Source organism: Lutzomyia longipalpis, chromosome 3 (genome assembly GCF_024334085.1).
Source record: "Lutzomyia longipalpis isolate SR_M1_2022 chromosome 3, ASM2433408v1".
Lineage (NCBI taxonomy): Eukaryota > Metazoa > Arthropoda > Insecta > Diptera > Psychodidae > Lutzomyia > Lutzomyia longipalpis.
Window position 1 is genome coordinate 10,462,051 of NC_074709.1, and position 26,941 is coordinate 10,488,991.

At 36.6% G+C, this 26,941-nt stretch overlaps 2 protein-coding genes across 2 annotated transcripts; both read left to right on the forward strand.

Annotated features, from left to right (window-relative positions):
• The first annotated feature begins 448 nt into the window (after positions 1-448).
• On the forward strand, positions 449-26,305 carry LOC129791782 (serine/threonine-protein kinase Genghis Khan). Its single transcript, XM_055830269.1, has 22 exons — positions 449-603; positions 3,551-3,702; positions 3,797-4,048; positions 4,136-4,302; positions 6,254-7,744; positions 8,666-9,141; positions 9,205-9,519; positions 9,587-9,693; positions 18,359-18,462; positions 18,914-19,246; positions 19,327-19,497; positions 19,564-19,689; positions 20,525-20,620; positions 20,686-21,394; positions 21,909-22,007; positions 22,080-22,184; positions 22,256-22,441; positions 22,515-22,608; positions 22,693-22,837; positions 23,164-23,227; positions 25,288-25,391; positions 25,543-26,305. The coding sequence occupies exons 2-22, from the start codon at positions 3,684-3,686 to the stop codon at positions 25,648-25,650; spliced, it is 5,271 nt and encodes a 1,756-aa protein (XP_055686244.1). The 5' UTR covers positions 449-603; positions 3,551-3,683; the 3' UTR covers positions 25,651-26,305.
• On the forward strand, positions 11,037-16,050 carry LOC129791847 (uncharacterized). The gene is made up of 2 exons (XM_055830427.1): positions 11,037-13,856; positions 14,985-16,050. The coding sequence occupies exon 1, from the start codon at positions 11,037-11,039 to the stop codon at positions 12,912-12,914; it is 1,878 nt and encodes a 625-aa protein (XP_055686402.1). The 3' UTR covers positions 12,915-13,856; positions 14,985-16,050.
• Positions 26,306-26,941: the final 636 nt, after the last annotated feature.

The window sequence follows — 26,941 nt, forward strand, 5'->3', positions numbered from 1 at the left end:
GAGCCCCCCAGAGCCTCCCGCCAACTTTTGGCGCCCCAAAAATTAGTTTTTCCTGGAAAAATTAATTTTTAAAAACTTTTCCGTACAAGTTCCACACAAAAATGCGCATGTAGTGGTAAATTCCACACACACACACACACACCACAAAACGCAGAGTGAGGCGAGGATATTTTTCATCATGCCATCTCGTTCCCTCTATACTACACTCTTGTAAACAAACAGAAAAAGGTAAACAAACAACGTAAACAATCTTCTCTGCTAGAAATTTGTCAGAATGAGATGGAAATATGCAAGTTTTGTGTGTGCAAGACAAAGAGGAGAATAAGATGAAGTTAGTTGGGAGTTGGTGCAGGTTTATGCTAACTTCTTGTAATTCACTTCCCTTTCTCCCACGCACAAGTGCCGTATCTTGCATTTCACACGCACATAACACCATTCACACGTCCCACATTGTTCATCACAGCAAATTTTTTGAGTGAGTAAAAAAGTTACTCGCGCTGCAAAAATAGTCAATATTTGGGTTTATAAAAACGAATTTAGTATTGATTTTAGTGAAAAAGTGATGTCCTAGTGCTAGTGTAACAATTGCGACAATAAATTAACGTGAGTTGTGCCGCAATTACGGTGAAAATCCAACATTTTCCCTCATCAGACTTCCTTCCCCACCTTCGCACAAAAAAAACACTCTCGCCAACATTTTGCGTGTATTTTCCACCCAAGTGTACACTCTTTTAGCCCCCAAGTGCCCCCCTGTAGCTCTACGGATTGTGGGGGCCTCAGGAAAATGTGGGAAATGTCGCTGTGTACACGGAAGAAAATCGTGCAGAGGGAGTTTATTGTCTGGGATTTGCTGCCATATTAATTTTCATTCATTCATTCGTTCCCTCTCACTTGTACACACTGTGCTGCCATAGTGCCATTTCGTGGAGTGAAAAAAGTTTACTTTGGGTGGAAAAATCACTTTTCTCCGTGGGAAAAACCCCAAAAATGCACGCAAACTGCGAAGAAGGGTCGCCGGTGGGGCCCACGGAGATGGAAATTGGTGAAAATTCGTGAAAGATTTCATGTGAATGAACTCGATTTCTCTTCCCGCAAGTCGCCCAAATATTTTCAAAGAATTACTACACTTCCGTGCAAAAGATTGCAAACAACATATTTAAAAAATAATAATAAAAACGTAAAATTCTTTCCATAACTCATTCAAATAGGTTCTTATTTTGCAAAAGACAATTTTCCAATAAGATTTTTTTGTGTAAAGGAATTTTTCTTTAGAATGTTGCAAAACAAAGAAGAAAAATCCCTTGAAATTTCCAATAATGGAAACCTGCACCTTGGTGCTTTGTTGTGGTGGGCCTTGTATGTTAAAAACAATTTATTTAAGCAGTTGTGTAGCTATTTAATCAGAGTTTCATTACTATTAAAATATAAGGATAACAAAACAAAAACCTATGCAAGATAAATCATAAAAGTCATGAAAACTTACAAAAATTAAACAATTACATTATTTAAGGGAAACATGGCCCAATTCGGACCTCTTAAACCCTTGAAGGATTTTGCTGGCCAAAGGGGCCAATTCGACATTTTTCAATTGCCCAAAATTAAAATCTATTTAACATTTCGTAATTAATTCTACATCTGTGTATAGGAAAGTTTAATTATTATTCAATATCGTCGAAAGAAAACTTGGAAAAATATTTTATTTTGAGAGAAAATGAAGGTCAAAATTTTGAGGTTAGAAACCTCGATCATCTAAGTGCTAAAGCCTTTTTTAATCCGTTATTACCTTAAACTGATAAAACTTTAAATGTAGAAAGTAATGGAAGTAAAAAGAGCATTAAATGGGCTTTAAAATGGTACCAAAGGAAGTCATGCAGCCAGTATGGGCAAAGTACCTAATTGAAGGAAACGCAGAAAACAATTTTAACCTACCCAGTCTTGTAGGGCATCAAAAAAGGATAAAGAATCGCCAAAAATATTCACCATTTTCCACTGGGGTCACAATGAAAAAAGGCAATAAAGTTTTGTAAAAATTCAAAAAAATTGGCCGCCATTCGCCATTTTGTTCATTTCAATGCATGAAGCACATGTTTCAATGCTTCGTCATGAGCTTGTCGATGACACTTTGACATTTCATTTATTTTTTTGGGAGAAAATAAAAAAAATTGCGTATTTTTTAATTTAATTATCGTGGTAAATGTGTTATACGTGTTGTTCAAGAGTGATTTTTATATCTGAATACCTGAAGGATGAATTCCCGCACAGCTTGTGACCGTCTTAGGGAGCACATCTCTCGTTACAAAACAAAGCAATCCAAAAACATTGGTCGTGGATCGTCTTGAAGATGGCTTTTTCATGAATTGAGAGATCCTCTGCGCTGGAATCCTTTGCGTTTCACACTACCACGACGGAAAAGACGATGGATTGTTGGTTTTGTGATTCCCTGGATGTTGTAACGCAAAACCTTACGATGTTTCTTGGCACCACCTTTCCCAAGACCTTTTCCACGACCAATGATGTGCTCGCTGAGACGGTCACAAGCTGTGAGGGAATTCATCCTTCAGGTATTAAGATATAAAAATCACTCTTGAACAACACGTAAAACACATTTACCACGATAATTAAATTAAAAAATACGCAATTTTTTTTATTTTCTCCCAAAAAAAATGAAATGTCAAACTCTCATCGACAAGCTCATATTGACGAAGCATTGAAACATATGCTTCATGCATTGAAATGAACAAAATGGCGAATGGCGGCCAATTTTTTTGAATTTTTACAAAACTTTATTGTCTTTTTTCATTGTGACCCCAGTGGAAAATAGTGAATATTTTTGGCGATTCTTTATCCTTTTTTGATGCCCTACAAGACTGGGTAGGTTAAAATTGTTTTCTGCGTTTCCTTCAATTAGGTACTTTGCCCATACTGGCTGCATGACTTCCTTTAGAAATAGGTATTGCTTTTTATTTTATTTCATTTTTCCTGATTCTGCGCGGGTCTTTGGAGGTCCGAATTGGGCCATGTTCCCCTAATGATAAACCTAAAAATTAATCCCCAGCAAATTATTAAAGACAGTCTCATTATTTTAAGGTCCCTAGTTAAGGAAATTCCTCTAGAATCTAGTCTGCGAATGGGTCAAGAAAGAAAATATTTAAGCACAAGGAACAAAGTCTGAGAAGGGTATCAAGGAACAGGGATTCAAGCAAAGAGAGAAGTAGTATTTCTGTTACCCTAGAGTTTGCTCAGAAGTAAAAGTAAAATATTACTTGTCTCAACATTTATTCGTGGCACTGTGTCTCTATCAAAATGTAATTTTGTGTCTAAAATTTGTAATGTATGAAAAAAGTCTTATTCATTCCGCATTGATGGAATTGTCTATTGTGAACAAAAAAGACATTTTTTGTGCAAAATTCTCCTCATATCTTTTCAATATAAACTTGACATCCCTTTCCGGAAAATTTGGGGCTCTGCCAGAGCGACATTATTCCAACATTCTCCCTTGTCAGCGTGAAAAATAGCATGTAAATTTTCCTCTCGCGCATTCTATTTTCAGAATATGTCTGTAGGTGTTTTGCTGTAAATCTGTATGTGTGTATTTTTACTACACCGAAAACCTTCTTGTACTTGTCGTGCAAAAGTCTCTTGTGGAATAGGCGCGTGCTCTGGTAGTGGACGAGATTGGCGGTATGGAATCTCACAAGAAAGGTAAAGATCAATTTTTTGATTAAAGTTCCTTGAAAACTTCATTCAATGAATCTCCTGGATTTGCTAAATATTCCTTTTTCTTTGCCTTTCGCAGGGATGTCTCTTGAGCACAGTCGCTTTGCGCAACTGGAGACACTCATCTTAGGTAGCGGCGGTCATGCTTCGCGTAAGGGAGTCAGTGACAATGGTGAGCAACGACCCGATCAAGTGGCCACAAATGGCGCCAAGGAGAGCTCCAATGCAATCTCCGTGGAAACCCTCCTCGACTGCCTCCTTGCACTCTACGACGAGTGCTGTAATTCGTCCCTACGACGCGAAAAGACTGTATCGGATTTCATAGAACTAGGTATGTACATTCCAGGAAAGAATTATTTTCCCTTTCTTTGATTTATTAATTTTTGAAAACATTTTGTAAAAAAAAATCAATTTTCAGTCAAGCCAGTTGTCCAAATAATAAAACAACTGCGGTTGTGCCGCGAGGATTTTGAGATACTCAAAGTGATCGGACGAGGGGCTTTTGGGGAGGTGTGTGTCGTGAGGATGATTGCATCAAATCAAATTTTCGCCATGAAAATTCTCAATAAATGGGAAATGCTCAAAGTAAGTTCACGTTTCTTTTCTTACGTATTTACAAAAAAAAAGTTTTTCCTTCCATTCATTCTTTCACTTTCGTGGGCAAGAGTGTGTGGAATGTGGGTGAAAAGTCACAGAACCGTGATTTTTATTTATTGTTTGTAAACTCTTTTTTCTCTCAAAAAGGCGAAAGGCACCGCGAAATTGTTAATATAGGAATTTTGAATGAAATTTTAAGGTCTTAGGCCTTTTAACAAGGGGTGTCTAACTGACGAATATTTTGGTTTTTATATAGGGAATTATTCGAATATTTACAAAGATCTGAATATTTTAATTCATCGAATAAAAATCGACAAAAAAACTTATCCTTTTCGGTTTGAATTAACTACTTTTTAGGCTTTTAAATTTTTAGGTGCTACTTTTTGGGCTTCAATTTACTCCCTTTTAGGCTTCAATTTTAATTCTTTTTACGCTTTTTACGCATTTTTTTAATATCTTTTAAAAACATTTTGAGACTGAAGACTCTGTCTTTTTAGGGTTGAAAATCAAATAAGAATTTTTAAGTTTGAATTTACCACGATTCGGGTTGAATTTACAACTGTTTGTCCTTTCTAGGCTTGAATTAAATATTTTTTTTGGGCTTCTGTTCCTCAATCTCCTCATTTTTAGGACTAAAAGTTATTTTTTTATTTTTTTTTTAGTCTTATATAGGCTTGAATTTAGCATGTTTCGGGTTGAATGTAGTCCTTTTGAGGTTTAAACTGAATATTTTTAGTCTTCTGCCTCTCAATCTGACCCATTAGGAGTCTAAAAAACCATATATTTTAATTTCTTCATCAAATCATTTAAATATTATTAAATCTTTAACATTTAAATAGAAAAATAAGAAAAACTTTTAGAATTTATTCTTCAATTGAAATCTTTAAAATCCTTTTTTCGGGATATGATCTCCAGGCTGCGAATTTAGGATGACTTTCTTCTGGTCACACGATTGTTTTTTGCTTTAATTTTCGGCAGTACATATCAGAAAACTAAAAAATCTGAAATTGAATAGACTCTGTAATTTAGGAAGTTTCAATTTTTTTAGCTAAAGGAAAATCGTCTTAAATCAGATCTGAGTTTTTCTAAACCAGAATAGGCTTCTTTGAGCTAAACTACACTTTTCTTCAAACTAGGTTTAAGTTTTTAAAATCAATCCTAAGACTTTTAGGCAAGGTCTTATAGACTAGACTTAAGTTTTTTTTAGGGTCAGGCTTAAAGGTTAGATTAGGCTAAACAGTGTCTGAATGCGTCTTAAAAGTCTAACCTAATGGAACTAAGGTTTGGCTTAAGAAAAAAGGCCTGGCCTTATAAACGGCTTAGCTTTGTTTCTTAAGTCAGGCTTAAGTTTTTAAGTGACTTACATTTTTTAAGATGTTACACAATTTACCTTACAATTGTTTAAGATTAAGCTTTTACGGTTTTAATAGTTAGGATAGGTCTAATAGTCAGGCTAGGTCTAGAATGCACTTAACAATACCACAGTATGATCTCGATTAAAAAACTTGAGATTAAAACTTAGGCCTAGCACACAAAAAAACAAAAAAAAAGATTTAAATTTTTTAAAATAAAAAAAGTTCTAAGTAAAAAAAATTTTATTGCCTATCAAGAGATTAACGTAATTTTTAGTATTACTGACATTTAAAAAAATTAATCTCGGGTTTAGAATACAATGTGAAGTGGATCCTGCGTAAAATTGCTTAAGAAACATTTTTTTTTAATTCCAAAAATAGAAATCAGGAAGTTTTTTTTCTTTGCATTGAATTCCACTTTCATTTTCTTTCACTTTACATGTACAAATTTTCCACCTGCTTGTGACTCTCCCTTTCAAATTGGTTGAAAGAAAAACTCAATTTATGATGTTAATTGAGTCATAATTTTGTATTCAGAGTGCTAATGGGTTGTTGTTGCTTTTTTTCATGTTTTCTCCGGCGCGCAGAGAGCTGAAACGGCGTGCTTCAAGGAGGAACGAGATGTTCTCGTATATGGGGACCGTCGGTGGATTACAAATCTCCACTATGCATTTCAGGACGAGACAAACTTATACCTCGTAATGGATTACTACTGTGGCGGCGATCTGTTGACGTTGCTGAGTAAATTTGAGGATCGTCTTCCGGAGGATATGACGCGGTTCTATATTGCCGAAATGGTGCTGGCCATATCGAGTATTCATGAAATCAAATACATTCATCGCGATGTAAAGCCGGATAATCTCGTGCTGGATGCCAGTGGGCACATTCGTTTGGCTGACTTTGGGTCGTGCCTCAAGCTAGGAGCCGGCGGGACGGTACAATCGAATGTGGCCGTTGGTACACCCGATTACATCTCACCGGAAATTCTGCGCGCCATGGAGGATGGGCAGGGACGGTATGGGCCTGAATGCGATTGGTGGTCTCTCGGGGTGTGTATGTATGAAATGCTGTACGGGGAAACGCCCTTCTATGCGGAGAGCCTCGTGGAGACGTATGGGAAGATTATGAATCACAAGAATTGCTTCAATTTCCCCACGGAAGATGCAAGTGGGGTGGTTGTGAGTGACAATGCAAAGGATCTCATTAGGCGACTCATATGTGCACCCGAATACCGTCTTGGGCAGAATGGAATTGAGGATTTTAAGAAGCACGCGTGGTTTGAGGGGATTGATTGGGAGACACTACGCGAGGGACAGGCACCGTATATACCTGAAGTTTCTAGTCCAACAGACACGTCCAATTTTGATGTAGATGACACAGATATACGACTATCGGATGTCCTACCGCCCATCTCAAATCCCGCCTTCAGTGGGCACCATTTACCATTTATCGGTTTCACATACACCGAGGACTGCCGCCTGTCCGATCTATCGGGCTGCCTGTATGACATTTGCACCACAGACGGTGTTTTGGCGCATCAAATTCAAGCTGTTGCCAAGGCTGTGGTGTCACCGGAGGAGAAACGTCTGAGTCCTGATAGTACGCGTCGGCTGCAGGATGAAATAAATGTGCTGACAAAGCGCAATTGTGAGCTGGAGAGTCAGGTGAAGTCATTCGAGCAGCAACAAGTGCGTCCATCTGATGATCTTATTAATGACCAATTTGCCGGACGTCTCAAGGAGATGGAGAAGAAGATGCGACAACTCAAGCAGGAGCGTGATGAGTTGAGTAAAGACAAACTCGATGCCCTCGATAGGTTGCGGATACAGGAGAAGGAGCTTCAGGATGCAATAGATCAGCGGAAGATTGCAATGAAGGAGTATACGGAAGTTACGGATAAACTATCCGATTTGCGGAGTCAGAAGCAGAAGTTGTCGCGTCAGGTGCGGGATAAGGAGGAAGAACTTGATACAGCAATGCAAAAGATTGACAATCTCCGGAATGATTTGCGCAAAATGGACAAAACCCGGAGGGAAATGGAGTCAAGAATGGAGAATGCTGTTGCAGATATAACTCAAGTAAGTGAAGCATTTACTTTTGATTAGGGTTACCAACTCTAGGGGTTTTACCCGGAGACTTCGGGTTTTGGGTTATGATGTCCAGGCTACGGGTTTAGGATGGATTTCTCCGGGTCACACGATGTTAATTTTTTTTGCTTTAATTTTTGGCAGTATCAGAAAACTAGAAAATCGAAAATTGAATAGACTCTGTAATTGAGGAAGAAAATCGTCTTGAGTCAGATCTGAGTTTTTCTAAACCAGAATAGGCTTCTTTGAGCTAGACTACAGTTTTATTCAAACTAGGTTTAAGTTTTTAAAGTGAATCCTAAAATTCTTAACCAAGACCTTTATTGTAGACTAGACTTAAGTTTTTGAAGATCATGCTTTAAGGATTTCAAGGTTAGATCAGGCTAAACTGAGTCTGAATGCGTCTTAAAAGTCTAACCTAAAGTAACTAAGGTTTGGCTTAAGAAAAAAAGGTCTGACCTTATAAACGGCTTAGCTTTGTTTCTTAAGTCAGTCTTAAGTTTTTTTTTAAGGTCAGGCTTTAAGGGTTTCAAGGTTAGATCAGGCTGAACTGAGGCCGAATTCCTTTTAAAAATCTGGCCTAAAGGAACTAAGCTTCGGCTTAAAAAAAATAGGCCTTGCTTAATAAACGGCTTAACTTTGTTTCTTAAGTCAGGCTTCAGGCTTAAGTTTTTAAGTCAAACTTACATTTTAAGTTTTAGATATTTCGCAATTTACTTAAGGCTAAAAAAAGTTCACGAAAAAATGAAACTTATAAACAAAAACCATTTTAATTTTTTAAAATAAAAACAATTATACAAAAGTAAGTTTCATTGCCTATCGAAAGATCAACGTAATGATGAGATGATACCCCTACTTTTAATTAATTTCAAAACATTTTTTTTTAATTTGTTGATATTTCACATAAAATAGGAAAGAAAACTCCGGGAACGTTCCGAAGAATTCTGTCGACAGCTACAGGCTGAAGCAAAAGCACGCAGTTCGTCGGACTTTGGTTCCTCATCCTCACTTGGTTTGTCATCGGATAGCTTCCGTTTGGAGTTGGAACGGTTGGAGGTGCATTACACAGAGAAGCTGAATCAGCAACAATCACGCTACAACATTGAACTCTCATCGCTGCGGGAGCAACTCACAGAAGCGGAACTTCTTGTCAATATGTTGCAGCGTGAGCTACAGCAGGCACGTGAGAAGGTGGATGCAACACGACTGGAATCTCTGACGGACAGTGAGGAAATTATAACGGAAATGAAAAAGTGTCATGATCACGAGAAGAAGGTACTTCAGGATGACAATAGGAAATTACTTTCCGAAATGGATATACTCAATCAGACGCTAAGGCGAATGCAGGAGGAGAGAATTGAGAGGGATAGTAGTTTGGAGGATTTACGGTGAGGATGATTTTTTTTTATTGAAACAAATGATTTTTATTCTCTAATGAGGGAATTTTGTAGCAATAAACGAATGGCAATATGTCAGTGGGAGCATCAAATATCTGAGATAATCCAATGGGTGACGGATGAGAAGGATGCCAGAAGCTATCTCCAGGCGCTGGCGACCAAAATGACTGAAGAACTCGAATACCTCAAGCATGCTGGTACAATAAACCAGAATACGAATGATAAGAATTGGCGCAATAGGAGATCACAGAAGCTCGACAAGATGGAATTGCTTAATCTACAGAGTTCCCTGCAATGCGAAATTCAAGCTAAAGCTGCCATCTCGGAAGAGCTGAGTCGAACGCGTGCTGATTGGATCGCAGCACAAAAGTAAATATTAAACTCTGAAAATTTTCAAAAAATAAATCTTTTCAAAAACCTCTTCTTTCCTTTTTAGGGATCTTGAAGAAACACGTCATCGACTCAGCTGCATTGAGAATGAATTGAAACGTAAAGATCGTATTCTGCAGGATATCCAACAGAGGCCGGAACTGAGCGGAGGATGTAAGTTCTTTCAAGATTTTTCTAAATCCTCATTTTCAATTAATAAACATTTTTGTCTTAGTCAGGAGTATTTGCCGAAGCTTGCTAACATGTTTGACTTTCCTAAGCTGGCTATTGAGCTTTTAGTTAGTAGAGTTCCTTATTCCTTCATTTTTGTTTGCATTTAAATTTACAGAAAAAAATGTTTGAGGCTTTTGGGAAAAAATATTCAATGTAATAAACTTTCTTTTGTAAATATTTTTTTTTTAAATGAAATATTTTGTGCTATGTATAATCTGGAAAAAAATATGCATAAAAAGGATAAATCGATAAAACCAAAATTCTTCACCAACAGCTGCATTATCATTTCGGTCCTTTTAGGGATTTTGCTCAATCGAGAATCTTTACAATGAAAAATTTGGAATTTCCATCAAAAAAGGAGATTTATGCGAAATTTAAAGAAAATTTAATTTAATTGAAATTTTACATTAATAGATCGATCCGGATAATGAAATAGGGATTAATCGAAAGCTAATTAAATAAACTTTCGAATAGGGGTGGAACTTTGTAGATTAACCCTTTTTCTGACCGGTATCGATCGAAGCTTCAAAAATATCGGAGTCGGACAGGCCCTTGTAGAAACTTAAGCTCAAAGTTTGAGGTTTAAAATTTATGTCCTCCAAGTGTTAAGAATGGATTTAAAAAGGCCAAAGAATTTATCGATTTGCTCGATAAAACGTTATTTATGAGAGTTAGAAAAAAAAACTCATTTTCCACAGCTTTCGACTCACTCCACATCTTCATCAGGCTCTTAAAAATTTTATTATTGTTGTCGCGAGACTTGGACAGGGGAAATTCAGTCCCATTTTCCCCCTCGCTTCACATGGGACACCAATCCTTTAAGGGAATTGGCTCCTTTCCCTTATAGGCAAATACTTCAGGAGCCCTGCATTGAAATCTGAATTATATCTGCCCCTGGCCGACTGGATTCGGGGCTCTTGGGATACAGTAAAAGTGGCAGCTCAACGCGCCCTCAAATCACTTACCCCCAAAGGAGATTACCAACTGCGCGAAATACGCTGCGTTGGTACGCGACAATCACCGCCCACACCCGTCGTCTCCATAGCCAACATCCAGGCGCAGCTAAACGCGCGCCAACCCAAATTACCCTCTGTACCGCTAAGCGTACCGCGCCGAACAATTCAGGCGGCGGCCGCCGGCGGAGCCCTAGAATAAGAATTAAATAAAGTGAAGTGAAATAGAACTTCTGCGTTCTTATTGGCTCCCCGTCCATTTCTGGCCATACCTGGAAACGTCCTCCGACGACATTGGTGTCAGAAGTGGGATTAAGACCACTCAGCAGGATGGCTCTAGCAGATTTGGACGTCCTGGAAACTCTACTAGAGAGGCACGACGCGCGCATGAGGGCTTTAGTGGAGGATCTCTCTAACGACATGAGACAGCTGCAGCAACAATTGGCTCGGAATGAAACCAACATCACGCAAATGCGCCGAGATCTGGATTTCTGGACCATGAGGAACGAAGGCGCGGCTGCAGAATCCTCCACGCCGCAAAATCCTCAACCACCCCGTGCTGAACCGCAATCTACCGGTGGTGGTGAGATACATGATGCCATGGCTCGCTTGCGAACCGCTTTCGAGCAACTTCAATTTTCCCCTGTTGGGGCACCTTCTTCGGCTGGCCGAGGAAGAACCTCCGGAAGAAATACCGGACTTTCTTTGATCGATCTACTGGATGACCACCAAGCACGAGAGAGGGAGGAACGAGTAGAACCTACCGCCTTTTCACGTCCTCGTGAGGCATCTCTTCTGGATCATCCAGTGCCCGTATCTGGAAATAATGCACAAAGATCCATTTTACAACCTGTGAAGTTGAAAGTGGACACGTACGATGGGAAAGGTAGTCTAGAGGATTACCTTCTACAATTCTCCTTGGTGTCGCAGGCACAAGGATGGGATCTATCCCAACAAGCGAGCACCCTGATCGCTTCTCTCCGAGGGGCGGCTCTAGCTGTCCTTTCGGAGATCCCTCCGGCTTTCCGGCATGACCCGTGTCGGCTTATTAGAGCCCTTAAGGAGAGATTCGGGCGGGAGCACCTAAGTGACCTGGCTTATGTGGACCTGAAAGCCAGAAAACAGCGTCCACGAGAGGAAATAAGTGCTTACGCCCAAGATGTTCGACGTCTGGCTCGCATCGCTTTCAAAGGATGCACCCTGGACACTCTGGACTCACTGACGGTCCGTCAATTCATCGATGGATTGGCCGATTTAGAGCTACAGGATCTGGTACGATTGAAGGATCCCAGCTCGATGGAAGAAGCTGTAGTATCAGCAATGAAATATTCCGCTGCCCGACAAGCTAACAGAGCTTCTCGCGGCGCGTTACGATCCTCTACGTTGGGTAAGGAATCTCCCTCGCCTTCCCGGAAAGAATCCACTGGCGCCTGGCAAAAGAAAAAGGCTGCCGTGGATTACAGAGGCAATAGAAAGAAAGAGAGTTATAAACAAAAATTTACTAACTCAGACGAGCGAGCTAAATCACTGGAAGCTCGTCCGGCTGGACTGAGGCATCCTCCGGAAGTTGGTGGACAAACATCAACATCGATGACACTGCACGAGAGTTCCACAGAGTCGGACTCAGATGATTCCGGTCCCTCTGGAGTTGCACCCGAATGTAGAAGAGTCCGGCTGTGTCGTCGTGGCAATATCCCTATGCCCCATACCGGAAGAGGAATGGTGGTTCAGGGATCTCTAAATGCGCAGAAGATGGGGACTATGGCCGGAACTCTTCGGTTGCGCACGTCCCCCGCTTGCAAAGTTCCTCGGAAGTCTTTGCGAATTGCTCGGGGAGAGCTAGTGGCGAAGAAAAGTTCAATGGGATTACCTCCGGAAATCGTAGTGGCCCTACCGAGGGAGAGAGAAGGCAAATCATTTTCACCAAGAGGAAAACGAGGAAAACGAAGGGCGTCACACATTGTTGAACACCCTTCCGGACAACAACAGGAGAAGAAAATGGTGCCAAACTTACCGGAAGACTTGTGGAAGCTACTGCGGGAATCTTCAAGACAACTGGAGGCAGCAAGACAATCACACGAGAGGATTGATCAGCTGATGCGAAAACACTTGAGCGGACAGTCAATGGAGCACTCGCGCCAAGAAAGCGGCAACCGTCATTACTCAACACGTCCAGGAGAGATGTTTGGCCGGGACGGCCAAAACTAATCCGGGGAGAGTGTTGTCGCGAGACTTGGACAGGGGAAATTCAGTCCCATTTTCCCCCTCGCTTCACATGGGACACCAATCCTTTAAGGGAATTGGCTCCTTTCCCTTATAGGCAAATACTTCAGGAGCCCTGCATTGAAATCTGAATTATATCTGCCCCTGGCCGACTGGATTCGGGGCTCTTGGGATACAGTAAAAGTGGCAGCTCAACGCGCCCTCAAATCACTTACCCCCAAAGGAGATTACCAACTGCGCGAAATACGCTGCGTTGGTACGCGACAATCACCGCCCACACCCGTCGTCTCCATAGCCAACATCCAGGCGCAGCTAAACGCGCGCCAACCCAAATTACCCTCTGTACCGCTAAGCGTACCGCGCCGAACAATTCAGGCGGCGGCCGCCGGCGGAGCCCTAGAATAAGAATTAAATAAAGTGAAGTGAAATAGAACTTCTGCGTTCTTATTGGCTCCCCGTCCATTTCTGGCCATACCTGGAAACGTCCTCCGACGACATTATTTTATTTTATTGGGAAAATTTTTGGGCGCAGTAATTTTTCTTTCTACAAGTTGGACCAAAAGTTAATGCATGTGTTTGATGATCTATGTCTTTTTATTCTGTTGAGCTATCTCAATGCCCTAAAACGTGAAAAAGAACTTACGTAGGAAGAAATACCGCGAAAACTAAAAAAGTTCCTTCTTACGTTTTTAGGTCTAGCTGTCACAATTTTTAGGGTATCACTTTCAAATCTGAAGCAAATGAAATTTTTTGAGATTTTCAACATTTTACTTTTTAGCGCATTGAGATAGTTCAAAAGAATCAGAAGATATAGACCATCAAACAGATGCATTAACTTTTGAAACTTTAAAATTAACATAATTTTATTGAAATATTTTATTACATTGAATCATAACTTCCAGAAATGATTCTGCATAATGAATAATGGTGCTATGCAGCAAAAGAATGTCAAGAGAAAATGATCATGACATTTTTTCCTGACATTTTTTTGTCATTCCCTCTCACTCCCACTAATGTATTTCTGTATCTTTCGTCTTTCTCTGACGCATGCTTCCGACATTTTCATCATTCTTTTCTGTGCACTCAACATGTTTTTCATTTCGTATTATTTTCTCAGTATTTGGGGATATTTTTCCATGAAAAAGTGAAAATGGGCTTTGCTGAAGTGTTCTCAGTGCCAGGAAAGCCGTGAAAAGTGGAAATTTATGGTCATTTAGCGGCCAAATATGTGAAAATGCGCGAAGTGAAAAATCAAAACATTCTTTCCCTGACCAATTTTTACGGGATATTTTTCTGTATTTTCACGACACAAATCACTTCCTGCAGGTTTTTTGGACTTTCCCACAGGTCATCTGCAACACGGAAGGTCTGTGTGGGGGGCAGGGAAATGCTTCCTGGGTGGTGGAATCCCACCTGAACGCGAAAAACTGGTCCGGGAGTGAATGTTTTGCTGTCGAACTTCACTGTTTTCACTTATTTGGCCGATAAATACCCACGATTTTCCAATTTTCACACTTTCACGGGCACTAAGAACACTTCCACAAGCTGCTTTTCACTTTTCCCGAGATAAAATATCACAATTCACAGAGAAAATTGCCGACCTTCCCTATGCAGATGACCTGTAGGAAGATGCAAAAAGCCCGCAAGAAGTGATTTGTGTGGTCAAAATCTAGAAAAGAATCCCGTAAAAATTGGTCAGGGAAAGAATGTTTTGATTTTTCACTTCGCGCATTTTCACATATTTGGCCGCTAAATGACCGTAAATTTCCATTTTCCACTGTTTTCCTGGCACTGTGGGTTCCTTAGCTAAGCATTTTCCACTTTTCTTTGGGGAAAATACCCCCAAATGTTGAGAAAATTCAAGGAAATAAAAACATGTTGTGCGCAAGAAAAAAAGCATGCCACGAAAAAAGATGTCGGAAACATGCGTGAGAAAAAGACGAAAGATAGGAAAATACATTAGTGGGAGTGAGATAGAATGACAAAAAATGTTAGGAAAAAATGTCATGATCATTTTTTCTTGACATTCTTTTCCTGCATAGCACCATAAAAAAGCAATTATTTTTTTCATAATTATCTTTTTTATGCCTTTATGATTTTTTTTGAATTTCTGAAACATTTTTTCAATTTGTTTTCTTTTGCATTAGTTTTTTTCTTAAAAGTGTTTTAGGATCTTTTTTTTATCCTTTCCCGCAAAATTTAACAAACCTTCTAAAAATGAATTTAGCTAGAGAACACTGTTATATTAGAAAGTTGGTAGAGAGAGTTAGATTTGTGTTAAACCAAAAAACGTTTAAAAAAATGAATGTTTTGTTGCTTCCCTAAAAGAGACACTCGCACGTTATTTTGTGTACAAAATTCCCTAAACGTAGAGTCAGAATTTCAGTTGGACACTCTCTAATTTTGTTTTCCATTTTTCTTAATGTCTGTTGTCTCGTATTCAGTTGATATTGATGCGGAGATATGTGAGATGTCATCGCGACTCCTGCATCTCGATGATGATGAATGCATGAAATCGTCCGATGTGTCGTTTGCAAAAGAATCATCGTCAATGTCGGGCCAAGAAAGGCGTGCGGGTCGAAGAAGAGGGGTTATATCGCTGGGGAGTCTGCGGAAGAGACTGGCCGAGGGCACAAATATTGATGATTTAATCAATGGGGAGATGAAGGTGGATGCACCGGCAAAAGCTCAAAATTGCGCCACAATCAAATTTTACACAGAGAAACTCTCACGAATCATGCGATTCATCAATGTGAAGCGAGAGAGAAAGTTTTCCATCTGTTTCGGACTAACTCTCTGTGTTTGGGGCATTTGGCTTTATTTTTCCGACAATTTGCTCTAAAATTAAAACAACAACAACAAAATTCTCACACATTTTAAACATTTTACTGCGTGTCTCTCTCCCGCCTCCGCTCCCCCCAATTAGCCCCATCAACTTCAAATTAGTTGTGATTTCTTTAGCTTCAGATAAAAAAAAAGAAATGTTTTTTTGTGTGCAAATGAAGTTTGTTGACCGATTTCTGTTTTATTTTTGTTATTTTGTCTATTATTACCTTCTTTTCTATCAAAAAAGGAAAGATTTTTTAAAAAATATATATATATTTTCACTGTGATTACCTCACAATTTTTTTTGTCTCTACTGTGTTTTGTACGTTCATGTCACTAATTCTATGAATTCCTTCCTGATGGGAATATTCGTTCATTCAAAATTTTGTACTTAAATCAACACTGATGGACATGAGAAATGAGCCACTTTTCAATATTATTTTTTAAACTTATTTTAAGTGAGATTTAGGGGAAGATTTTGATAAAAATCTTTTTTTTTTCTTACAATTATAGGGTTTTGACATTTTATTTTTATCTTTAATCGTATTTTTGAAGGAAAATTACTTTTCCAGGCCTCTTTACAGATCTTTCTGACTGTTTTCTTGAACAACAAATTCTTTGTTTTTCTTTACTAGAACGACAATAGAACGATTTAAAAACACTCATCAGTCAAAATCTTACAGCAACTTGTCATTTGTTAGAAAAGAAAAGATTTTATCAGAATCTATCCCTTAGATTAAAAAAAATTAACAATATTCTCTCAGGCTTTAAAAAAAAAAGATTCAGATAAAACAAATCTTTAGAAACTTATTCGATTGTCTTTGATACCGTCAAATAGGATTAACAACAATGTAGTGAATAGGGATTCTCCTTAAGAACAGAAACAGCTAAACTTAGGGTCTGAAGAAGTAGTAAAAGCTTTCGAAACGTCATGCTATAAATCTATTATAGGTCGTACTAATTCTCCTTTTTATTTATTTTTTTTTGAACTTTTTTTTCGGTTTCGAGGATTTCTAAAGAAGAAATCGACCATCCACACTTAATTTTGATTTTAGTCAAACTAAAAATATTTAAGCAGATTTTACAGTTCAAAAAAAATTAAAAATAAATCAAAGTTTAAATTTTTATAATTTGACATCACATATCCCAAAATAAATTTTAAAAAAATATTAAAGACAGATAATTAATTATCAGAGATAGCTTTTTGATGCTTTAGGATAAATCCTTCCGATTGCGTCAGCCAAGGGACGGTAGGTCAACCCAAACACATCCTTTCAATTTTAGGGGCCAGAGCTTTCGACGCTTGTGTGCGTCTTCCTCTGGCCCCTAAAATTGAAAGGATGTGTTTGGGTTGACCTACCGTCCCTTGGCTGACGCAATCGGAAGGATTTATCCTAAAGCATCAAAAACATTAAATTTCCGTCAGTATCAACCCGAGTATCAGAAATAGCGCTCAAAAGTTTATCAAATTCTTATGTAGAAAGAAAACTTTAGGATATTCATTCGTGGCTCTATTCTTCTGTCCATCATTGTAATTATTGAATTTAAAAAAAAATATATATAAATTCGAATATTTGTCCCTAAAAAATTTTCTCTCGTGTGTTTTTGAGGTGGCTATCTTTGCGCTTCTAGCGTCAATAGAAACGTGCTGACAAACTAAAAAAAATGCATTTTTCGCACATGTTGCGCTTTTTAGTTGAAATTTTAAAAGAATTAAAAAAAAGAGAAAACATACGAAAAATTTGGTATAGAGCGCAAATTGGGTGATACGTTTTTTTCACATTGAACTCAACTGATGTTAATTCAGTTCTTTTCTCCTTTTCTTTGGGATCATCCACAGAACTTCTTGCCAATTTTAGCACAAAGTGTTGAAGTCGAGAAAATCACAAGAAGGACCAGATCCGCACATTCTTCCATTTGAAGAAAAAAATGAAATAGCAAAATGATTTTTAACAAAAAAAAAAATGAAACAATGTGAAAAAATGAAAATGCACCAAATGAAAGGAAAAAAATTGTTGATATTCGTTGTTGGTGTTTTTTGGTGAAGATCGATCTTTGAGGATGGTTTTTTATGCATGTGCTGGTAAAATCAGCAAATGACTGATAAAATGGAATGAGAAGATATTAAAAAAAAAACATGAAAGATAATATTTACTTTATCAAACAGACTGTGAATATGGCAATTTTTTGTTGTAATTATTTTTAATATTTTTTAATTTTTGCACCATAAATCTCTTTTATTTGAGCATTGGTTGCATGTGTTGAAATTTATGTTTTTCTTTTGTATAATTTTCTAAATTATCTCTACAAAACACTTTAATTTGCATCTTTACATAAAAATACTCTAGTCTTCCTACTTTTTTTTCTTTTTACAAAACTTTATGTAGTTTAGTATTTAGGAAAATTAATAACAAATAAAATGTAGGTATATACTTAATTTTCTTTTCTTTTTTTCTTGTGGAATTTGTTCTTTTTTTGAGGAAGTATTTCTTTATCTTGTATTTGGTAGAAAATTAAATTTAGAAAACAACAAATGAAATTTATGAAAAAACAGTGGTTACAATTATGAAGAATCTCTCAGTAATGATTGATACTAAACTCAGTCCTAGATCGTCAGTCCATGCAAATGGCCTATTTGGATCACTTTTTGAGGCAATCAACCGAAAGCTCTACACCAAATACAACTTCAACGCTCATTTCAAATATGGTTCGTATTTTTTAATAATTTGACAATCTTACTCTTTAGTCAAGATCGTGAATTTTGGCTTTTAGGCTCTTGTTAAATTATAAATATTGTTCCGTGCTAATGCGTGAGAACATACGTTGGAACAACAACACAAAAGTTACAGGAGAGAGTGTGGAATAATAATACAATTGCAGAAGAATTGTATTTAGTCAATAAAGCATAAAGAAATGAATTCATTTTCTTATGATTTATTAAATCTAAAAAAAAAGTGGATGATTCGTCTTGTTAGTCACGATCTTGACAGAATTGTTTGATATCCAATTGTATATAGAAAAACGTTAGAAATCCACCTTTAATTTTTCATTACTCTTAACTTTATAGATTTCTTTTAATTTTAATTAGTATAAACTCTTTACAATTAACTAAAATTTTTTCGACTGATATTTCTTAATTTTTTGGGGGGAAAATGTAGCAACAGCATCAGTCTACAACGTCAATTCCAGCAGATGGAAGTATGAGTTCCTTGCTGCTGAGTAAACAAAATTCGGGGAAAGTAAAACAACCCCAGGCCATTTATCGCAACACCGAACCAACGTATCTCAATGAGACAACGGAAAATACATCGAGCTACGACAATCAGTCACACAGTCGAAATAGCTCAAAGAGTGATCTCAGTGAGAACTCCACGAATCAGCATAGTGGGTACTTGAGTAGCGTTCGAACGACGCCATCCGCGAAGATTCATCAGTTCCTCGTGAGAACATTCAGTAGTCCAACGAAATGCAATCACTGCACATCGCTAATGGTAAAGGATTCAGCCAATTTCGTTCTTCTTTCTCTTTTAGGATTAGTAGAAAAAAAACTAGCTTTTGGTACGTTTTGTAGGTTGGCTTAACGCGGCAGGGTGTTGTGTGTGAACTATGTGGATTTGCTTGTCACATGGTTTGCTGCCAGAAAGTCCCCATTCAGTGTCCCGTGCCCACGGATCAGACGAAACGTCCCCTCGGAATTGATCCAACACGCGGAATTGGCACGGCCTATGAAGGATACGTTAAGGTATGAACTTGCTCCATATTTCTTTTTACCCTTTTACTCCTCAATGTTGATTTACTTTTGTTGCAGGTCCCCAAGTCTGGGGTAGTTAAAAGGGGATGGATTCGTCAATTTGTTGTCGTATGTGATTTTAAGCTCTTCCTCTATGATATATCAGCTGACAAAAGTGCATTACCAAGTGTCTACGTGTCTCAGGTAAAGCCTTTTTAATTTTATTTTTATTTTCACGTTACGATGTTTTTCGCAGATTTTTTTTTACCTGAGGAAGAAGGCAATCTAAACACTCGAAATGTCACAATAGAATAAAATCAAGGAGTGTTTATCTGCCAAATATTTTTATTTTGCCTAGCGAAGCATCCGAATGTTTTAAGCTTTTTAAGTATTCTTTTTTTTCATTTTGAAACTTTAGAACTGAAAATCTGGAAAACTTCTTTCCATGGGGTGTATTCTCTAAGAGTGAAAAACTCTCGTGATAAACTCCGGACGGCTTTATGCAGGAAAAAAGTGAGCATGATCCTCTAAGAAAAATAATGCATCCATGATAAACTCCCGTAAGATTTTCCCGGTTTTCACGTGTCTTTTAACGCGCTAAAGCCATCGGGAGTTTATCACGGGAGTTTTTCACTCTTAGAGAATTCATGCCCAGGTTGAATTTAGTACTTTTTAGGGTTAAATTTAGTACTATTTAGGCTTCGATGGGGAACCTTGTCAAAGATTTTTGTCTTCAATCTGAACCTCTTTAGGACTGAAGACAGCAAAACTTTTTTTCGGTTTGAATTTATTGCTTTCTAGACTTAAATTGAGAACCTTTCACGTATCTTTTCTCGTAAATTTCAGCTTCTTTAGGACTAAAATGCGAATAACTTTTTTCAGTTCTTTGAAAACTTTTGCTCCTTAAAAAAATTATGTTTATTTCGAATCTTTTTTGCGAATCATTGGAATATTTCCAAATATCTGAATATTTGAACAGAATACAAAAAATTTTAATTTAAATTCAATAAAACTCTAAAATTTTAACGTTTTTTTTTAGGTTTTGGACATGAGAGACCCAGAATTTACGGTTACCGGCGTACGTGAAAGTGACGTTATTCATGCATCGAAACGAGACGTTCCTTGTATTTTTCGTGTAAGTACTGTAAAAGACCTCAGTGCTGGACAATGAGAATTATGCCAAATTTGTTTTCTTGACAGATAACAACTTCCCTTCTGGATGGAGGATCCCCCCTACAGACTCTAATGCTGGCAGATTCAGAGTCGGAAAAGGCTAAATGGGTAGTGGCCCTAAGTGAGCTCCATCGTATCCTTAAGCGCAACAATCTCCCCAATACGGCCATATTTCGTGTTCGCGAAGTCATCGATAGCTCTCTGACGCTCATCCGGAATGCCCTGAGTGCGGTAATTATTGATCCGGATCGTTTACTCATCGGCACCGAAGATGGGCTCTTCTGTATTGATCTCGATCGCAATGAAGTAGCACGCATTGGGGAATCAAAGAAGATCATTCAGCTGTGGTACATTATGGAGGAACAAATAATTGCCGTGCTGTGTGGGAAGCAACGTCATATGCGCCTTCTTCCCATCCGGGGCCTGGAGACGCCAGATGTGGAGTGGATAAAGGTGGCAGAATCGAAGAATTGCATTACAGCGTGCACGGGCTTGCTGCGTCGCTTCTCGCAGAATGTCTACAGCATTGTTATTGCGCTCAAGAGGCAGAATAATATATCGCAAATTGTGGTGTACGAAGTTAATAGGAATAAGTGTCGTCACCATAAAGTTTGTGAATTCTCAGTGTCATTTACGGTGCAGAGTTTGCAAATACTCACGGATGCACGACTCGTTGTGGGTCACCAGAGCGGTTTTACTGCATATTTACTCCTTCATGGAGACGCTCAAGCCATGTGTAAGAAATATTTTAATGTTGTCTTTTAGTTTTCTTTAAAAAGTTTTGAGCAGGTTGAAGTTTGTATATACTATTTACCGGAACTGTTGGATGTGCTTCCCGGAAAGTGCCAGAAGTGGCTGGAAGTTGTGCAGTCATCATTCCCATTGCATCAGAAAGTTTCTAAGGGATCTAAGGAAGATCCTTTTCAACACCCTGCTGATCCTTGGTTTTATTTTGGGGTCAAAATCCGTCCATTTAGGGAGTTTATAAAGAAGCTTCTAGCAACTGTAAAGGAGTTTCCTTATATTGACAGATTTTGATCCCTAAATGAAATCAAGAATCAGCAGGATGTTGGAAAGAAGGTTCCTAAGATGGCTTAGAATCTTCCTTATACAATGAGAAGGATGACTGCTCAACTTCCAGCCACTTATGGCACTTTCCGGGAAGCTCATCCAACAGTTCCGAGGAAAAGTATACAAACTTTAAGCTGCTAAAGTTTTATGATTTTTCAATTTTTCTTTTCTTTTTGTAGCCCTTGTTCATCCGGAAAATCAAATTTGTGCTTTCCTCAATTACTCAGCTGTTGATGCGTGTCGTGTCATTGAAATTCAATCAAGTCAGGGATCTCCTGGTGAGTTTCAAAGGACTCTTCTTCTCATATATTTTTTGAGTTGAATAAGTTTTATTGTTTTAATTTATTTAGGTGAACTCCTTTTGGTGTTTCAAACATTGGCAATTTATGTGGATCTCAATGGAAGGAAATCGCGTGATCGAGAAATTATGTATCCCGCCGTTCCAACTCATATTAGTAAGTTTTAAAGAGAATTGTGTGAAAAGTCCCCAAAAAAATCTTTAAAAATTTAATTAACTTTTTGTCAGCTTATTCCGATGGCCATTTGCTCCTCTTTTGCGAAACACATTTGGATGTTTTTAATTGCCAGACAGCCGATTGGGTGCAATCTATTGGTTTGAAACGTTCCATCCCACTCAACTGTTACGGAAATATTGCTCTCAGTTACTTAGTTGATTCACCAATTGTCATCTACTTGGCAAACATTCATACAAGTAGGGAGAATTAAGCATTAATTTTGAATCTTTTTCTCCTTTCTTAACTATCCTTTTTTATTTGTCTCTTCAGGAGAACTCATTAATATCACAAATTCAGATCCAATTGGAAAGCTGAAGCCTAAGAGGAGATTCTCCTTCAGGGAAGGAAATCGAAATGCAAGAACGTAAGATTTTTATAATGAAAAAAAAAGGGTTTTAATTGAAGGATTACAAATTGATTGGTTTTTGTGATTTTCTTTGTCGTGCAGAACGGATAGACGCTCAAAGATGATCTCAGCGCCGACCAATTTCAATCATATCTCACACATGGGGCCTGGAGATGGGATCCAAAAGCAAAGACTGCTGGATCTTCCAACAACAATCGAAACTGCCGATCAAACAGTGCAACAAAAGGTAGAATTTTTCCTTAATCTTAAATCTTTCCCCTTAAATTATTCTTAAAAAAATCAAAATCTTAAAATTAAAATCACAAAAAAGTCCTCTAAAAATAAAATTTGAAGCAATAAAGTTCCGTGAGTGTTTTTCAGACATAAAAAAACGGATGTAGACACATGAATTATTAATAGCGTAGTTAAACCAAAAAAAATCCATGTCCAGCATCGTCATGAATACAAATTACTCACACGAGGAATTTATTTGCTGAATTTTTAATGAAAATTGCTGATTGATTGATTGGGTGTGGATGTTTGAAATGTTTTCTTTGTTTTTCTTGTTTTCAGACTACGAATAGATGTGCTCCTCCACCTCCAACTTCTTCAAATAGCGCTCTGGCTTCACTTAGTGGTGAGTCCCCAATTACATTTCCCATCACACGAATCATCTGTCCATTCTCTTTAACATTCTTTTAGATCATTCCCTTTCCTCCAATGGGGATCATTTTGCCAATAAAACTAAAGGGAACATCATCGCGAGGTCAATGTACATTTTCAATTTAGCATTTCAACTTTGTTTTTCTCTTTCCTTTCCTTTTCTTTCTCTTTCTGCATGATGCTGTTCATGCTGAGTGCTAAATTTAATTTTATATCAACAACAATAAAATTTGTATCTAACCGTGTTTGCTTTCTAAATTGCGGTTTCTATTTACTTAGCTTTTGGATTTATTTTTTAAATTACGAGATGACTTTTTTCTTTAATTAGAAAATTAAAAAAAAAAAAACAAGTTCTTGGTCGTTTTTCCTCATTTAGAAAAGAGTTCAGAAGAATTTTCATCTCTTTGGATTTTTTTTGTACAGACTGCATTTTTTAGGTTATTGTGAAGATTTTCTTGGTAAATTCACCAAAGAATTAAAATTGCACCATTGACGTCTGAATTTGCAAAGACATAAAGAGTGAAACACTCCTGTAATCAAAAATACTTTAGAAGAATTTCTAAAATGAATTCATTCGAATTTTATAACAAAAAAAATTTTTTTCTATGATCAATTGAACAAAATAAAATTATTAAAGATAGTTTATTGGGTAAATGTAACTTGCCTAGTGTTGTAGATTAAAAAACTACGAAACAGTAGGATTTTTCTTATAAATCTTGTATCAATCTTCGAGAAAAAATTCGATATGTAATTGAATCGAATTGTGTAGAAAATAAATAAATTTCATATAAATAGAACTATTGTGGTGCTATGCATAATAATAGCGAAAGATTAATAGTCTAGAAAAAACTATCAGTCATGTAAAATCCTTTGATATAAAAAAAATCTTACAATTCTCATAGAAAATAAATGATTTTTACATAATCGATCCCGTTACTTTAGCATTTCGCGTATAAATACACGAATTCGTTTAAATATGCACATTAAGTCGGTATTGGCTTGAACCCTCATTAGACTTCTTTTCAAGAGCGGAGTGTTACATTTTTAGAATCTCATGATTTTCTATAAATAAGATTTTTTTTCTACAAATTCATATTTTTGTTCATAAAATGAGTCATAATTGTTCTGTTACGAATTTATCTGTACTAAGAGAATTAAGCACAAGATTTAATCTTTAAGATTTTATTACTTTTCAAGTTTTATGTTTCCTTTCTTATGGTTTGAACCGAATCCACCTACAGATTGGAAAAATGTTTTTAACCATTCGATTCTTTTGAATTTAAACAAAAATTTAAATACTGTGCCCTAAAATTTGAAATCTTTCGCAATTTAATCAAAATATTATGCCTGAAATGAAACAGAGAGAGAGCCGGAAAATTTACTTTATGGCTAAAAAAAATTCCTTTTTATTTATTTATTGTCTATTTAAAATGTAATTTAAACGGACCATTCTAGAGCACTCCACGCTAATATTTAGCAACAGAAAATGATACTAAATTAAAAAGGATAATGTCTTAGTAATGCAGATGTCAATGTTTTCTTTCTCATGTAAAGTGTGCAATATTACTAAATTGTGTTATAAATCCTAAATTTTATATTATTAATTTGTATTTCAAGTTAGGGGTTTCTTAACATTAAATAAAAGTTAATTAAATGTTCCTTTGCATTTTAATGTAAAGAATTTCAAATTTATACAATTTATATAGATTTAGAATTGAATGAATCCTAGAAATGTTAAAACAAATTAATTTATCCATCAAAAATGTTAAATATTTTCCATTTAATTTTTAACCACAAAGTATTGAAAGACACAAAAACCGTTTGCTGAACATCGATGATATCTCATGAATATTCGCTCCAATTTTTTTTTCTTTTTCAATTAAAATGTTCTTTTATTTCTTTATCGCGTGAATTCTCATCATATTGCAATCAATACTTAATGGCGCAATAATTATACAAGAATTTTTTTTTCTTTAATCATCTAACGGTGTCATATTGAGTGACAATTAATTGCTTTTTCCTTCACCATTTCAGGTACAAAACGTTTAGCGCCACAAAAACCAAAGGAACAACCACCCTCAATTCCTGTCTCGCCGAGTCCCCTCGGGAGTATGTCTTCTTTGCATGACATCCTTAAGGTGAGTTTTTTTTTTCTAACTAACTAACTATTTTATTCATTTCCTTTTGCTCCTTTTCTGAGGGGGAGGAGAAGGGAGAAGAGGAAATTAACACTACAAAAAAATTTCTCTTATTTGTTTTGTCTATGCACACACAATAAACGAAAAAAAGGTGGTGGACATGCAATCAGCCCCGAGGAAAAGTGTCGCTAGCAACAATTCCAGCTCCCTTTCGAGTCCTCCAAGTCTCAGTGGTGACCACTCGAGTTATGACTCGTAATTTTGGCTACACTTCCCTTTCCCGCGCTCTCTCTATTTAACCTTTAAAAATTCTTCTCTATATTTCTTAATTTAAATGAAAAAAAAAAACACGCAATAGGAGAAAAATCTCTACTTATATACTCTCAAAAAAAAATGAATATCTCTTTTCAAAAAAAAACTATTACCTAGGCAAAAAAACCAGCAACTATTGTATCTCCAATTACAATTTTACTATTCGTAGTATGGAATTTTAAGAATGGAAAAAAAATTAATCTCACTATAAATGATATTAAATTAATTATACACAATACGCGACAGTATATATATAATTATATAAAATTATTTATTATTTAAAAATTCATGGTGAAAACAAAAATCAATAAAAAAAACTAATATTAATATTAAAATAACTGTTTTACAATTCATATACTGAGTATATTATATTATATGGAATAGTATTCTATTTAGAAAGTATTACCAAAAGAACAAAAAGAAGAAAAAACATACAAAACCAATTAAGAAAACTTTTTTGTACAAAAACAATATAATTAAATTAACATTCTACCGTTCATGCGAATTTAGCTGATGAAATTCATTGAAAAAGAAGATAAAAAAAATGAAGCAAGTACGAATGTGAATAAGCTCTGTTGAATAAAACATTGCGTCTAACCATATTTCTTTCATTTGTTGTTTTATTTCTTTTCATTTTTTTAAAAAGTTTTTCGAATTGAGGGAAATTTCTACTTTCATAAGTCAAAATTATGAAACTTAAGGATTTGATGATTTAAAAAAAAATATTTCTCACCTTGAAAAGCCTCCAAGTAGTTTCCAAGAATGGGTGAAATTTACTAGTCAGACAGTCTTAAGATTTCTTAAGAGACACTTAAGAATTTTTAAATTTTTATTAAGACTTCTTATGATTTCTTAAGCCTTTTTTTTTTAAAGTAAATTTAAGATTTCTTAAGTCAGACTGAATTTTTTTAAGTATACATTTTTGACATTTTTCGATGATTTTTACGAATTTCGATATCTGAAGACGATAATGAGCATTTTTTTAAACTAAAGAAATAGAAAATTGTGCTTACTTAAAATTTCTTAAGAAGTCTTCAGACTTAAGTTTTCTTAAGATTCTTAAAGTTTACTTGAGATTCTTTAAGTTTTCTTACAAAAGTCTTAAGTTTTTTTTAAAAAAAAAAATTTAAGATTCTCAATTTTCTTTATTAAAGGGAAACTAAAGATTTCTTAGGAAAATCGAGCAAAATGTAGGGGAGACCGGGGTAAAAATAGTCATTTTGGAATTTTCAAATGCC

What these genes read in the sequence shown, in the direction of transcription:
- LOC129791782 (XM_055830269.1), top strand. An exon ending in AGTAGTTTGGAGGATTTACG is followed by an intron (nt 9,142 to 9,204) that starts GTGAGGATGATT and finishes GGAATTTTGTAG; the next exon opens with CAATAAACGAATGGCAATAT. An exon ending in ATCAAACAGTGCAACAAAAG is followed by an intron (nt 22,838 to 23,163) that starts GTAGAATTTTTC and finishes TCTTGTTTTCAG; the next exon opens with ACTACGAATAGATGTGCTCC.
- LOC129791847 (XM_055830427.1), top strand. Translation starts at nt 11,037, where the DNA reads ATGGCTCTAGCAGATTTGGACGTCCTGGAAACTCTACTAGAGAGGCAC.